General features: G+C 34.9%; 1 protein-coding gene across 1 annotated transcript in view; it reads left to right on the top strand.

Moving 5' to 3' along the window:
* Znf33b (zinc finger protein 33B) overlaps positions 1-15,836 on the top strand; it is a 32,019-nt gene extending 16,183 nt beyond the window's left edge. The window contains exon 5 of the mRNA XM_078043088.1: positions 13,641-15,836. Coding sequence (XP_077899214.1) covers positions 13,641-15,721 — 2,081 coding nt within the window. The 3' untranslated portion in view covers positions 15,722-15,836. The remainder of the gene's footprint in view (positions 1-13,640) is intronic.
* The last annotated feature ends 285 nt before the right edge of the window (positions 15,837-16,121 follow it).

Below are 16,121 nucleotides of genomic sequence, written 5' to 3' on the forward strand. Positions count from 1 at the left end.
GCCAGCGCAGGCAGCCAAACTAGGGTCGCTTAAGTGAATTTCCTAAGGTACCAGATAAAACACAGACACACAATTTACCTTTAATTCAAGCCCCGGGATGGCGCCTCTGCCCTCAGTCTTAAGCTCCCCAAATGGCAGAGTGAGGAATGTCATGAGAGGCTGGTGAGAGAGAGCTAGCATATTTGGGAGTGGCCTTTTATTGGGGGGAGCTCTCATTTTTTAGAAATTTCCAAGTTCAAGAGGGGCAGGGTAAGGACAGGTAAGGTAACTCGACCCCTGGGGCTGTAGGAAGGCATGCCTATGCATGAAGACACGTTTTGTGACATTTTACAACTTTCAAGATTGGGGTCGCTGTCTAGGGCCACTTTGATGTGACCAGATCATGGAAAGTGACTACAATTTACTACAATCATTTCAGAGCAAAGCCACATACATACTAATCAACCTTAGGAAAAATAGAAATTTATTGAAAAATATTACCCACTGTTCCTTTAATCCATGTATAAACTTATAGGAATGTTCGGGAATAGGTTGAAAAATTAGTTATTAAAGAGAGTGAAATTAGGCTGGGGTTGTGGCTCACTGGTAGAGCACTTGCTTAGCATGTATAAGGCACTGAGTTCTATCTTCAGAACCATATTAAAAAATTAATAAAATAAAGGTATTGTGTCCATCTACAACTAATTTTTTTTTTTAAAAAAGAGTGAAATTGCTATTATATTATCCAGGGTCTGAAAATGGAAGGAGAGAAAAATTAGGCAGAAAAAGAAATAGTAATATAAACCAAGATAAAAAGAAGAAAAGATGGATGGTAGATGGATTTGAGGAAGTATCAGGTAATATAAGAGAGCAAGTCAAAATATGAGCTAAGAAAACAAAAAATGATTTCAATTAAAGTTCAAAACATCTTGGGCTGGGGATGTGGCTCAAGTGGTAGCGCGCTCGCCTGGCATGCGTGCAGCCCGGGTTCGATCCTCAGCACCACATACAAACAAAGATGTTGTGTCCACCAAGAACTAAAAAATAAATATTAAAAAATTCTCTCTCTCTCTCTCTTTAAAAAAAACATTAGAAGAAATATGATCAAATGGGTCAGTGATATAATATCGAATATTAGGGTAACAACTATCCAATCAAAATGAAGAATTGTATATGTATATATGTATATATAAAATCAAAATTTACATTAGAGCTATTTATATATAGTCAATCATGCCAAGTAAGAGAAAATCCTTATTTGAGTCTTCCTGGTTTGGGTTTTATCAGGACTTGGGACCTTTAGAAGAGTCTGTGACTTTTCAGCTTTGGATCTTCCTAGATATGCTGGGGCACAGGAGCTACTTCCATGGTTGCTGTGGATTTCTCAGCAATCTGTTCTTGTTCCTTAACCCAGAAATAAGGGCATGAGGCTGAGTGTTTGGAGGATTCTAAGTGCTGTGTTTCATCTGCTGGCTGTTTCTTTTGGGTACAGGAGGATATGATGCTGTCGCTGTGACTGCTGTGGGGGTTGCTGTGTATTTACTTTCCTCCACAGGGCTGCCTTAAAAGTGGCAGACTGGTGGCTGTCTGCAAGTATGAGATTTGTGATTGCAGGCTTTCTGTGTGTGGTTAGTGGTGCAGAATTGTACCCCCCGATTGGTGTAGATTGCTGGGGTACCATAGCCGTGATCGAGAAAGAGAGTCAGATGGGTCACCTATGTCTGAGTCCTCATGCTTTACAATCTGAATTGTGGATGTTGGCTCCCACCTTTGCCTGAACACCTTGTAGCGGCACTGCCCCTTTGTTTTAGTTAGTTTTTTCACTGCTGTGACCAAAAGACCTGACAAGAACAGTTTTAGAGGAGGAAAAGTTTATTTTGGGGCTCACTGTTTCAGAGGACTTAATCCATAGATAAGTCCTCCTTTGCTCTGACCAAGGTGTGGTAGAACAAAAGAGTGTGGCAAAGGAAAGTGACAAAGGACATGGTACCAGAAAGCAGAGAGAGTTCTAAGGGACAACATATACTCCAAGGTCCCGTCCCCAATGATCTACTTTGTCTAGCCACACCATACCTTCCTTCATTGGGGAAGGTTCTCATAACCCAATCATTTCACCTGTAAACCTTCTTGCATTGACTTACACATGAGCTTTTGGAGGATACCTCACATCAAAACCATAATCTGTTGCTGAGAGCCATAGCCAAGTAGGAATGACGCATGGCAATTTCCTTGTCAGCCTACCCAATGTTGCTTAGAGGGAGGACTCTCCATTGTGGAAATGGGCTTGCCTTGGACCCAGGTCATTTGCAGTGACATTGCATGAATGTTTGAGAGTTTTGTTTTGAAAGATGATCTTGCTCAGGGATTAGGGCGGATCTGGGTTTAGGGTGGATCTGGGTTTAGGGAGGATCCTGCTGGTTTAGGGCAGTTCCAGGTTTAAGGTGTATCCTGCTAGGAACAGGGTGTATCCTGCTGCCTCCAGGCGCCCGCTCCTTGAGTTCCCGTTGAGTACTTGCGGGATTCAGAGAGTATTTAGGATGCAAAGCCTGGTGGAGGTAGAGAATTCTCCCAGAACGTGTGTGTAGAGTCCTGGTGTAATTTCCCCAGAATGTGCGTGGAGGGTGCTGGTGAGAGTTCGGGAATAAAGAGTTGCTGTTTGAATCTACAAGGTTTTTGTGGTGGCTCATGATTTCGTGCCCAGCCAGACTGTGGCAATCTGTAAATTCAGAACATCATATGCCTATTAGGTTAGAAGAATCATGGCTCATTTCTCTTGGAGACTTGGACCACCTTAGGTACTCTGAAAGTATCCAAGAAAGAGTAGTAAGTTGAGTTTTGGGGTCCAGAGGACCAAAATGCTAAACAGTGCTGGTGTTTTATTACTTTTATGAGGAGCAGTATAGCCTCAGGCCTATACGACTCACAGAGAGGGCCCTAACTATAGCTGCTGCCCTTAGCCCCCACTTGCAAGCTGTGGCAGCTCCACATGTACTGAGCCACACCAGTGTTTTTTTTTTTTTTTTTTTTTTTTTTATTTTGAGATGGAGGTCTCAATGAGTTGTGCAGACTGGTCTTGGACTCATGAGCTCTATGTATCTGAGACTACACTGTGTATCTCCATTTCCATCTTTTATAGCCTTCTTGAAATGACAGCATACAGTTGGAGAACAGATTATTGGTTCCTGGTGTTTACAAAGCTAAGTAGGGTAGGAGGTAGCTGTAGTTATGAAAGGGTAGCATGAGGGATCCTTATGAAGGAACTGTTTTGTAACTAAACAATTATGGTTTTTATACAAATCTCTATTGTGGTCAAATTCATTTAACTAACTACACTCAACTTTAATGCATGTAAAAATTATGAAATCTAATTGAATGAATAAATGCAGTTCTTGACTGATATTGAAACTTAATAAAGATATTAAGTTAGGAAAAAATTAGATGAGGAATATATGGAATCATCTTATTTCTTATACCTAATATCAACCTAAAAATTATCTTCAAATAAATGTTTCTATGGGATAGGGATATAGCTTAGTTGGTAGATTGCTTGCTTCACACGTACAAGGCCCTGGGTTCAATCCTGCACCACCAGAAAAATAAAAAAGTTTCTATAATTGTTTGCCAAATAAGAATATAACTTCATAGTCTTTAACAATAGCTCATAGTAAAAAACAGGATATTCACACTGTGATTCATGAAAAATTAAAGCATTCTTTTCTACCTGGGAAATGATGGTTTTACTGTATCATGAATTTTGCGAAATGCCATAGAGTCCATTACACAAATGGAAAAAAAAAAAGTGAAGATTGGAAAGATAGGTTGTAATTTTGTAGATTATCTTTTCACATAAAAGTAAATAGTCTGTACACAGTAATTTAATGTTAGGTTAAATAGGTGGTTGGTTGGCTATAAGAACAGTGCATAAATATCAGTATTGCACAAGATCTTACTATCAAACAAGAATGTAGGGAACAATATTATTAAGTTTTATGGAGGCAGAACTCACTGTATACACTTCACCAACTTAACATGTATAGTTGAATCATTTTTAGAAAATTCACAGAATTGTGCAGCTGTTACTACATTGATTTATTTAGAACATTTCCTTGGCCCTAAAACAAAGTTAGTATTCATTAGCAGTTACTTTCTTTTTCTCTTTCCCATAGCCCTATAAACACTGTATGAATTTGCTTAATCTGGTTATTTTACATAAATGGAATCATATTGTAGCATATATCAGTAATTCACTCATTTTTTATAGCACTGTTCCATGTTTAATCTGTCTATTTCTCAGTATACTGATATTTGCAGGTTTTTTCCCCCCTCACATATGAAGTAGAATGCTGGTATGTTAACATATTTCTGGAAAACTTCCAGATTTTTTTTTCTTAATCATAGCACCTGCAATATACCTTCCAGCAATACCTGATTTTTTTTCCCCTAAATGTTTGTCAATACTTGTTATTATTCTCTTTTTTATTATACTTTTCTAGTAGTTATTAAATATCTCATTGTGGTTTTTATTTGCATTTCCCTTATGTCTAATGATATTGGATATTTTAAATGGGGCATTGGTATATCTTTGCATATTTTAAAAATTTATTTTATTTCATGGCTTATGGAAAAATTGAGAAGATAGTAGAGACACTTTCCATGTACCCTGAACCCAGTTTATCCTATTATTAACATATCAGTATGCTACATTTGTGACAGTTATTGAACAATATTGATACATAATTATTGACTAAAGTCATAGTTTCATTTAGATTTTGTTAACTTCATGTAATGTCCTTCTCTGTTCTAGGATCCCCACCAGGATACTATGTTACATTTAGTTGTCATGACTCTTTAGGCTCCACTTGGCTGGGGTAGTTTCCCAGAGTTTGCTTGTTTTGTATTATCTCGACAGTTTGTAATTTATGTATACCAATAGGAGTCCTATTGGTATACATAAATTACACTTACTGGAATTTGTCTGATGGTTTTCCTAAGACTGGGATTATGGGTTTGGGGGAGGAAGGCCACAGTAGTAGAGTGCCATTTTTGTCCCATTATATCAATCATGTATACCATTACCATGTTTTATGAGTGAGTATCGGGTTTAGTGACTTGACTGACAGTGTTTGTAAGATTACTCCACTACAAAAATTCCCCCCCCCCCACTTTCTATACTGTACACTTTGGAGCAGTGTTATTATGCTCACACCTAAACATTAGATATTTGTGCATATTTTGAGCACTTTTTTGCTTTCTGGCATTATAATATACTCTAGGCTCATCTTGTATATTTTTTTCCTGGTTTTAAATCAGCCATTTATGCAATTAACTCCAGCTCCCTTTTATCGGAAAATGGAATTAGAAGTGCAAGATCTGGCCATTGGTATGCTTGTTGCTATTAGAATGTTGACCCTTTCAACTCTCTCTCTCTGTGTCTCTCTCTGTCTCTGTCTCTGTCTGTCTGTCTGTCTCTCTCTCTCTCTCTCTCTCTCTCTCTCACACACACACACACACGTATAATCACATATACATATCACTAACTCCCATAAACATACTTATCTTTAATATTTTTTGTATTTAACCATTTGTATATTAAGTTAATCATGCATCTATATTATCTCTCCAACTCTTAGTTCCTTTATCACACTGATTCTAACTTCTTTCCCCACCTTAATTTAACTGTAAATTAGCACTTACAACAGTAATAAATACATCTCTATCTACCTACTGTCCATTTTCTTTAATTGTTCTTTAGTTTGGTACCCGAGATTGAATCCAGGGGCACTCAACCACTGAGCCTCATCTCAGCTCTTTTTTAGGTATTTTATTAGAGACAAGGTCTTGCTGAGTTGTTTAGGGCCTTACTAAGTTGCTGAGGCTGCCTTTGAACTCATGATCCTTCTGCCTCAGCCTCTTGAGCTGCTGGGATTCCAGGCATGTGCTACTGCACCTAGCTTATTGTTCTTTCCCTTATAAATGTATCGTACATCAGACTAGTCACACTCATATAGAAAATACTTGTGTAGTTTTATCAACTAAAGTATAGTATTTTATGCAGATTTGCCTTTAGTCTTATGGACTCACTTATTTTTCAGGTTATTTAGGTCAGCATGTTTTTTCCTACTCCTTTCAGTGATTATCATTTGTAAAACAGATTGTTTTGTTGTATTCTTTGTTCATTACTTGGGTGAAATGGATATATATATATATATATAGATAGATAGATAGATAGATAGATAGATATATTAGTTTTAGGTGGACACAATATCTTTATTTCATTTTTATGTGGTGCTGAGAATTGAACCCAGTGCCTCACTCATGCTGGGCGAGCGTGCTACCACTTGAGCCATATCCCCAGCCCTGAAATGGGTTATTCATTGAAATGGACAAACTACTATGTCTTACACAGGAGAAATAGATCATTTAAATGGGCCTATATCTGTTAAAGAAACGGAATCAATAATTGAAAGCTTTACAAAAAAGAAAAGAAACCATCATCAAGCTTTATTTGTTTTCACCATGATTCTTATACAACATTTAAGGAAGGAATGTACCAGTTCTTTTCAGTTTCTTTCAAGAAAACAGATTCAAAGGAAGCCTCTTTAACTCTTTACAGCTTTTATTTCCCTAATCCCAACAGCTGTTGAAGATATTATACAGAAAAAAGAAACAGACCAGTATCTCTCATGAATATAAATGCAAAAGTTCAAATAGAATCCAGCACTATAAAGAGACTTAGACATCTTGATCAAATAGGATTTAACAGGAACTAAAGGCCAGTTTAACATTCAGAAGTTAATTACTATAATTCATCACATCATTAGGTGACAGAAGAAAAATCATGATCATCTTAGTTGATGCAGAGGAAACATTTAATAAAATCTAAAAGCATTCATGATTAAAACTCAAGAAATTAGGAATTAGATGGAACTTACTCAATTGATTTAAAATATCTATGAAATACCTATTGCAAGCAATATACAAAATGTTGAAAAACTGGAACCTTTCTTGTTTAAAGATAAAGAACAAAGCAAGGATGTCTTCTCACCACTCTTGTTCAGTATCTTACTGGAAGTCATAGTTAATGCAATGAGAAAAGAAAATGAAAAGTATGCAAATGGGAAAGAAGAAATAAAATTCCCATTGTTTGCAGAGGCGTCATTGTCCAAGTAGAAGGCATCATTGTCCAAGAGGCATCATTGTCCAGAGAATTTGCAAACTCCCTAAATAAATCAGCCATAGTGAAATTGAAGGATACAAGGTTAATATACAAAAAAATTATATAATTACTATATAATTTTATTATTATTTTTTCTTGTTGAGTTGTAAGAGTTCTTTACCTATTGTGTTTCAGTCTTGTAATGATTTGAATGTGAGGTGTCCCTGAAAAGCTCATGTGTGAAACGATGAAGAACATTCAGAGTTAAAATGATTGGGTTAAGAAAGCCTTAACCCAGTCAATGAATTAATCCCCTGATGGTAACTGAAAGTGGGTAGGGTGTGGCTGGAAGAGGTGTGTCATTGGAATATAACTTTGGGGTATATATTTGGTCAGTTGAGTTTAGTATCTCTGCTGCTTGATCATCATGTGAGCTGTTACCCTCTGCCACACTCTTCTATAGTGTCCTGCCTCACCTCAAACTCTAAGGAAAGTAGTAGCTAGCTGTCTGTACACTGAGACTCTGAAACCATGAGCCTCCGAAAAGTTTATTAAAAAGTTTATAAAATGTGTATCAATAATAACCAAAAAATAGAAATGGATTTTTTAAAATAAACTTTTCCTCCTCTAAAATTGTTCTTGTGAGGTCTTTTAGTAAACAGCAGCAAAAAAGCTGACTAAAGCAAATCCTTAATGTGCTAATAATTTCTTCCATTTGTAGGTTGTCATTTCTGCCTTGACTTTATGTTCTGCAGTGTTTGTTTTGTTTGTTTTTATTTCATTTTGACTTGTTATTGTTATTGTTATTTATTCCATTTTGTCTTGTTATTGTTATTGATTACCAAAATGTAATAGAATTAAAAGGGAAAATATACAAACAAACAATAATAAGTGGAGACTTGAACACTATATCTGAAATGGCACAAAGATTCTTTAATTAAATACCTCTTAAATTTAGGCCTGTAATCCATTTTTATTTTTGTGTAGTGTATGCAGAAGGGAATTGTTTTCATTGTTTTTCATGTAAGTATCCAGTTGTTTTGGCATCATTTCCTGGAAAGGCTATTTTTTATCATTGAGTTGTTTCAACATCTTTGTGGACTCTGAATTTCATTTTATTCTGCATATATCTCTTATATCTGGTTGATTTACAGTCTCTTCTGTTTTCCTAGTTTATATTTTGCCCAGTTTTGCATTACTGGAAGTGGAGTGTTCAAGCCTCCACTTACTACTGTTTGTTTGTATATTTTTCCTTTTAATTCTATTGTTTATTGCTTCATGAAGGCCTTGAGGTTCTGTTATTGTCAGCATATATGCTTAGAGTTGTTATGTCTTTTATTGACTGACTTTTAAAAAAATCATTATAACATTGCCTCCCTTATCTTTTATCTTTTTTGGTACTGGTGATCTGACTCAGGGCCTCATGCATACTAGCCAGATGCTTTACCAGCTCTTACAGTGTATTTTATTTGATACAAAGCTAACCTCTCCAGCCTTACAGATGCCATGTGCTTTTAAAAATGTTCAGCCTTTTATGTCTTTGAATCTAAAATACATCTTTTATTGACAGTTTGTATTTGAATTTTTACAACCTGAGAATTTCTATCTTTTGATTGAATTTTAAAATCCATTTCTATTTTTTGGTTATTATTGATATACATTTGGTCCTCTATATCAGTGAATTCTGCATCCATGAGTTTAACAAACCATCAGTCAAAAGTAGGGGAAAAAATCATGTCTGTACTGAATATGTACAAACTTTTCCTTTTCATTATCCCCTGAACAGTACAAATTGGTGACTATTTACATAGCATTTTCACTGATTATATACTATATGCAGTTTAGTAATGTTTTAAAGCATATGGGAGGATGTGTATTATATGTAAATACTAAGCCCTTTTATATAAGGGACATGAGCATGCACAAATTTTTGTATGTGAATTCTTAGAGATTCTGAGGGATGACTTAGAATGTACAAAATGTTTTGTTCAGTTGAATTTACAGCTACCATTTTACTTTTTGTTTTCTATCTCACAACTTTTGAATCACTCTGTTTTATTTCTGCCTTTTGCATGAAATTAATTTATTTAACGTTTTAATTCTTCCAATGATCATTTCATTTTAAAAGTTATTTTCCTGGTAGTTCCTTAGGACTTACATAGTGAGTCTTATAATCTATTTTAGATTTAGACTTTATTAACTCCAATAAAATATGGACAGGTTATTCATATAGCCCTGTTCTCTTTCTCCATTTTTGTCTCATTTTTAAAATACATATCACTTTTGTATTTTGTATATTTTTTGCTATATACATTAATTTATTTTTTATTTTTTAAATTTATATATGAATGTATTACAATTCTTATTACACATATAGAGCACAATTTTTCATACCTCTGGTTTTATACAAGTATATTTCATACCAATTCCTATCTTCATACATGTACTTTGGATAATAATGACCATCACATTCCACCATCATTTCTAACCCTATGCCCCCCTCCCTTCCCCTCCAACCCTTCTGCTCTATCTAGAGTTCATCTATTCCTCCCATACTCCCTCTCTCTACCCAACTATGAATCAGCCTAAGCATAACAATGTGTTGTTATAACTGTTACTTTATATAATATGTTGTCTTTTAAAGAAGATGAGACAGAAAAAGGTAGCAAGTATATATTTGTAGTTGTTATATTATTCAGTAATGACTTCTACTTCATTTCTTTTATTAACTGTTGTCATTTCCTTACCCCAATATAGATTTGTTCCTTTGTCTCACTTTGCTTTCTTGTTAAAGGTATATTTCTGTATGCTACAGGCAGGCCCAGTAATACAGTTATATATAGATGGAATTTGTACTTTTGCTTGTCAGATTGTTTGGGAAAAGAAAGGAAAATAATTTTGCCTTTTTATTCTCTTTTTCAATTACCTAATTGCCTTTACCCACAAATTTTATGCATTTGAACGAGTGTTTGGAATCACTTGTCTTCAGCTTAAAAAACTTGTATGTCTTTTATGGCTGATGTACTAACAATGGAAACTTGAGTTTGTCATCCTACTTCTTCTGGTCTCTACTGTCTCTGATGAAAAGTCTGTTGTTACTCTTATTCTTTGTATGTGATGAGGTGTATTTTTCTTGATGTCTACAGTATTTTTTCTTTGTGAACAGATTTGTATGTTTTGGGGCTTTCATTTCTTTGAATATTTTTTCTGCTGCTTAGTTTTTCCTCACTCCTGATACTTCCATTATGAATATATTGGGGGAGTTAATGAGATTTCTCAATTTTTTGAGACTGTTTTGACTATTTATTCTCAATTGTTCCACTTTCAAGTTTACTGATTCGTTGTTGGTTTGGTTCAGGGACAGCCTAGAAGTGGACGGTCTTATATTTAGAATTTGATTCTTGGATAGATCTGACACTACAACTAGGAAAGGATAGGAGAGTTTTCAGAATTACAGTTAAAGAATATAATGTATTATTTACATGTATTGTTCATCTCTCATTCCACATGGAATGCAGGTACAATAAAAACAGAGATTGCCTGTTTTTCTCACTGTTGAATTTCCATTTTCTTGATCCAGGCTTGTCATGAAGTAAACACTCAGAAATGTGAAGGATGTTGGTGTTGTAACAAATGAAAACAAAAAATAAAAATAAATTAGCCCAATTAAAACAAAAACAGATTAAAAGGGGTGAACAAACATTTTTCACAAGTGTATATACAAATGGATATAAAAACACTAAAAGATGTGAAATTGCATTTTTAATAGAGAAATATAATAAGATCAGAGTTAACTACTACTTTGTACTGTTGTTGATAATATGGAGTAGTGGGAATTCTTATATAATGTTGTAGCTCAACCACTTTGGAAAAACAATTTGGAAAACAATTTATTATCTTGAATAGTTGAATAGTGTTTTAGTGAGCCTTTTTGCTGCTGTGACCAAAAGACCTGACAAGAACAATTTTAGAGAAAAAGTTTATTTGGGGCTCACGATTATAGAGTTCTCAGTTCATAAATGGTTAACTTCATTGCTCTGGTCCCCGAGGTAAAGCAGAACAACATTGTGGAAGGGCATGGAGGAGGAAGGCAACTCAGAACATGGCCACCAGAGAGCAGAAAGTGAGTTCTCTCATCAAAGACAAACATGTACCCCAAAAACACATACCCCCCATGACCTACTAACACCAGCTACACCCTACTTGACTACAGTTACCACCCAATTAATCCCTATCAGGGGATTAATGCACTTATTAGAGTAAGTCTCTCATAACCCAATCACATAGATAAATTCCTTTTGATTTAGTTTTATACTTTATATCTTTGGGAAAAGCTTTTGCATCAAACTATGAAGAACATTGCATTTTTTTAAAAAGTATGTCATTGTTAATCTATCATAGATACTTTTTGAATTATAGTGAAAACATAAAACTACCTTAAGATTTCTGTTAGAATATAGTTTTCCCTGTTCAACCAAGAAGGAAGAGCAGGTAGATTAAATTTATCCTTCCATCAAGTCTGTCAGACATCAAGTTGCAGTTCAAGAATATAATATACTATTTACATATATTGTCATCTTTCATTCTGCATGGAATGAAGGTATAATAAAAACAGAGATTGTGCCTGTTTTTCCTACTGTTGAATTTCCATTTTCTTGATCCAGGCTTCTCATTCAAGTAAACACTCAGAAATATGAAGGATGTTGTTGTTGTAACAAATGAAAACAAAAAATAAAAATAAATAGCCCAATTAAAACAAATATATGAAAAAAATATATGAATCAATGAATGATTTTTCCAAGAAAGTTTTTCCACATTCATTATACTAAAAGCATTTATCTCCTGTGTGTACCCTCTTGATGTTAAGAAAGGTGAGACCTCTCCCCAAAAACTTTCCCATATTTATTACATTTCAAAGTGTTTTTCTCCTTTTTCTAAAGTTATAAGAGACATAACTTCCTCCCAATATTATTCCCACGTTCATTATGTCCACAGTATTTACCAGTAGCCCATTTATGTTAGAAAGAGGGTAGCATCCCACAAGATTTCTCATAAATACTTAAATCTACTGTGATTCGCCTCTGAGGTAGATATATGAGGAATTATCACAAAAAGTTTTTTTTTTTTGAGAATGTGGATGAAGTCTTATTTCTAGAAAGTTTTCTTAGATTGAAAATTTTAAATATTTGGTGTATTGTGTTTTTTTCCTCTTTAGGGACTCCTATGTATATATTTAGTTGCAAACTATCTTATTCATCCTGGCTTATTTTTTTGATCCAGTTTTCTTTCTTTAGACTTATTTTGATAATACTTCTCTTTTTCCTCTCATTTCAAGCTCTTTTTCAATATTATTTATTAAAATTTCAATCTTTTTTCCTTGGTATCTGCATTAATCTTCTTGGGTTATTATTTGATTATACCACAGATTAGGTATCTTAATCTATTTTTATTTTTTCACAACTGTAGAAGGTTTCCCAATATGAAGGTGCCATCAGAATTGCTTTCTGAGGAGTTACCTTTCCTTGGTGCACAGATGTCATCATCTTGGTGTGTCTTCTTGTACACTTTTCTCTGTGTGGTAGATGGAGTGTGTGAGAGAGACAGAGAAAGAGAGTGCATGTGCACTGAAGGCTTTCCTTGTCTTGGTCACCAGCACCATCAGGTTAGGGCACCATCTTTATGACCTCATTTATATAACCTTGATTACTTCCTTAAAGGTCCTTAAGGAAGTAAAGATAACCAGTTACATTGTAGGTCACCATAATTCAGTCCATAACAGGTTTCTTGTAATTTAAGTGATAATTTCTCTAATCACTTTGTCCTTCATAAAGTTTTATTCTTGACTTTAATAAACCCTTGCCTCTTTACTTTTTATCCACTCCATGTTCATTCTCTTGGATTTCCTAGTAGTTGAAGCTCTGATCCACCTGAACTCAGACATTTTCTTATTATTTTCCCACTCACTGAAGAACTTTACCTTTCTGAGAGTAATTATGATTCATTACTTCTGGGTTCTCTGTCCATCTTTACTTGTGACTTTCTTCATATATATGGGCTCTCAATTATTCTGTTTTTGAAATTTCCTTTCTTTGTGGTGAGTTGAAGGAACTAGCGTTTTCTCCTAGTTATGCTAAAATCATGCTGTTATAGCTATGATATAGGTAAATCATGCTGTTGGCTCTGCTTGTGTCATATATGTGTTTTAGAGAATGCATGCAGAGATTCAGATTATTATTAAAACATTGGAAACCAAATGTATCTATTCAAATAGCCAGATTCTTTTCCCTTCTTCTGCTTTACCAGAACTTTTGTTTACTTTTTTCACCTCAAAGCCATGTAATAGAAGAAAAATGTATTGCAGTTATATCAGTCCCTGGAAATAGGGCAAAAATCCACAATCAGCATTAACATAAAACATTTATATAGAGATCTTGAGGTCTTGTTCCATCAAAAATGTATTATTAGAATTTAAGTGGTAAGTAAGATTAATTTTCCTTATTTCTAGAACTTTGGAAAGCTGATTATCTGAAGGAGCAGAGCCAAGAAGATTTGTGGAAAGTTGTATTCATCAGTAACAAAATGCTGACAAAGGAACAAGGTAATATAATAGGAAGGCCATTTGACTTGGACATAGATTCTTTTCCTTCCAAGAAAATACTCTGTCAGTGTGACTCAGACGGAAGAAGTTTCAACAATATTTCCAAATTGATAATTAGTAGGAAAAAGTACTTAACAAAAAAGCCTGATGAACTTAATGCCTGTGGGAAATTGCTATTCAAAATTAAACATGAGAAAACTCATACTGGAGAGAAAATTGAATTTTTTAGAAATAGGAGTACTTTCAGCCATTACAAGGGTCCTATTCAGCAAGAGAAGATTCAAACCTTAGAGCAAACTTCTGAGTATAATATATATCCGGAAACCTTCCTTGAAAAGACAATATTCAACACATACAAGAGAGAGAACATGGATGAGAATTACTGTGAATATAGTGAATATGGGAGAATTTTTTGTGGTAATTCATCTCTCTTGTTCCCTCACATACCTACTTCAAAGGAGAATCACTATGGATTTAGTGATTATGAGAAATCCTGTAGGAAGCTAACCTCTTTCAAGTATGATGGGCTACCTGTAAAATACTGTGATGAATATAATCAAAATGGGAATAACTTCAGGAGGAAATTATGTCTCTCACAACTTCAGAAAACTGATAAAGGAGAGAAACACTTTGAATGTAATGAATGTGGGAAAGCATTTTGGGAGAAGTCACACCTCACTCGACATCGGAGGGTACATACAGGAGACAAACACTTTCAGTGTAATGAATGTGGAAAAACTTTCTGGGAAAAATCAAACCTCACTAAACATCAGAGATCTCACACTGGAGAGAAACCCTATGAATGCAATGAATGTGGGAAAGCCTTTAGTCACAAATCGGCCCTCACACTACACCAGAGAACGCATACAGGGGAAAAACCCTATCAGTGTACTGCATGTGGGAAGACTTTTTACCAGAAGTCAGACCTCACTAAACATCAGAGAACACATACAGGACTGAAACCTTATGAATGTTATGAATGTGGGAAGTCCTTTTGTATGAATTCACATCTTATAGTACATCAAAGAACTCACACAGGCGAGAAACCCTTTGAATGCCTGGAATGTGGGAAATCCTTTTGTCAAAAGTCACATCTTACTCAACATCAGAGAACGCATATAGGGGATAAACCCTATGCCTGTAATGCTTGTGGGAAAACTTTCTATCACAAATCAGTACTTACCAGGCATCAGATAATTCATACAGGATTGAAACCTTTTGAATGTTATGAATGTGGGAAAAACTTCTGCTTAAAGTCAGACCTCACAGTACATCAGAGAACTCACACAGGAGAGAAACCCTTTGCATGTCCTGAATGTGGCAAATTCTTCAGCCATAAGTCAACCCTTTCTCAACATTATAGAACACATACAGGAGAGAAACCGTATGAATGTCATGAATGTGGGAAAATTTTTTACAATAAATCATACCTAACTAAACATAATAGGACACATACAGGGGAGAAACCATATGAATGTAGTGAATGTGGAAAAACGTTTTGCCAGAAGTCACAGCTCACTCAGCATCAGAGAATTCACTTAGGGGAGAAGCCCTATAAATGTACTGCATGTGGGAAAGCTTTCTGCCATAAGTCAGCTCTAATCGTACACCAGAGAACCCATACAGAAGAAAAGCCCTATAAATGTAATGAATGTGGGAAGTCTTTCTGCGTAAAGTCAGGACTTATTTTACATCAAAGAAAACACACAGGAGAGAAGCCCTATGAATGTAATGAATGTGGGAAATCCTTTAGTCACAAATCATCCCTTACAGTACATCACAGGGCTCATACAGGGGAGAAATCTTGTCAGTGTAATGAATGTGGAAAAATATTTTATCGTAAATCAGACCTTGCTAAACATCAGAGATCACATACTGGGGAGAAGCCCTATGAATGTAAGGTATGTGGGAAAACCTTCTCTCAAAAATCAAACCTCATTGTACATCAGAGGACACACACAGGAGAAAAATCTTATGAGATAAAATAAATATTTGAAATATTTAGCCACAAATCAGTTGACAATACAAAATATTAAAACTGCAGAAAGCTCTGTTGACATCCTAAATTATAGTAACCTTTATCCACAAATTGGCTTTACTTTATTCCAGAGTAATGATGGAGGATAAACTCAACAAATTTAGGATGGCCTTTGTTAAGAAATGACATCCTAAGGTAATGGTAATACAAAAACTCATAGATTCTTTTGAATTTTGAAAAATTTTTAGGTAAAATACAAACTAAATTATGTCAGAATTTATATTGAGAAATTTATGAATCTGAAAAATAAAATGAAATTTTACTTAGAAGTAACATAGTACTACAAGTTGTATTTTGAGTTTGATACATTAATTGTATTTAGAAAAGTAATTTATGCCTATATGTTGCAG

This window comes from Ictidomys tridecemlineatus, chromosome 1 (genome assembly GCF_052094955.1).
Source record: "Ictidomys tridecemlineatus isolate mIctTri1 chromosome 1, mIctTri1.hap1, whole genome shotgun sequence".
Taxonomy (NCBI): Eukaryota; Metazoa; Chordata; class Mammalia; order Rodentia; family Sciuridae; genus Ictidomys; species Ictidomys tridecemlineatus.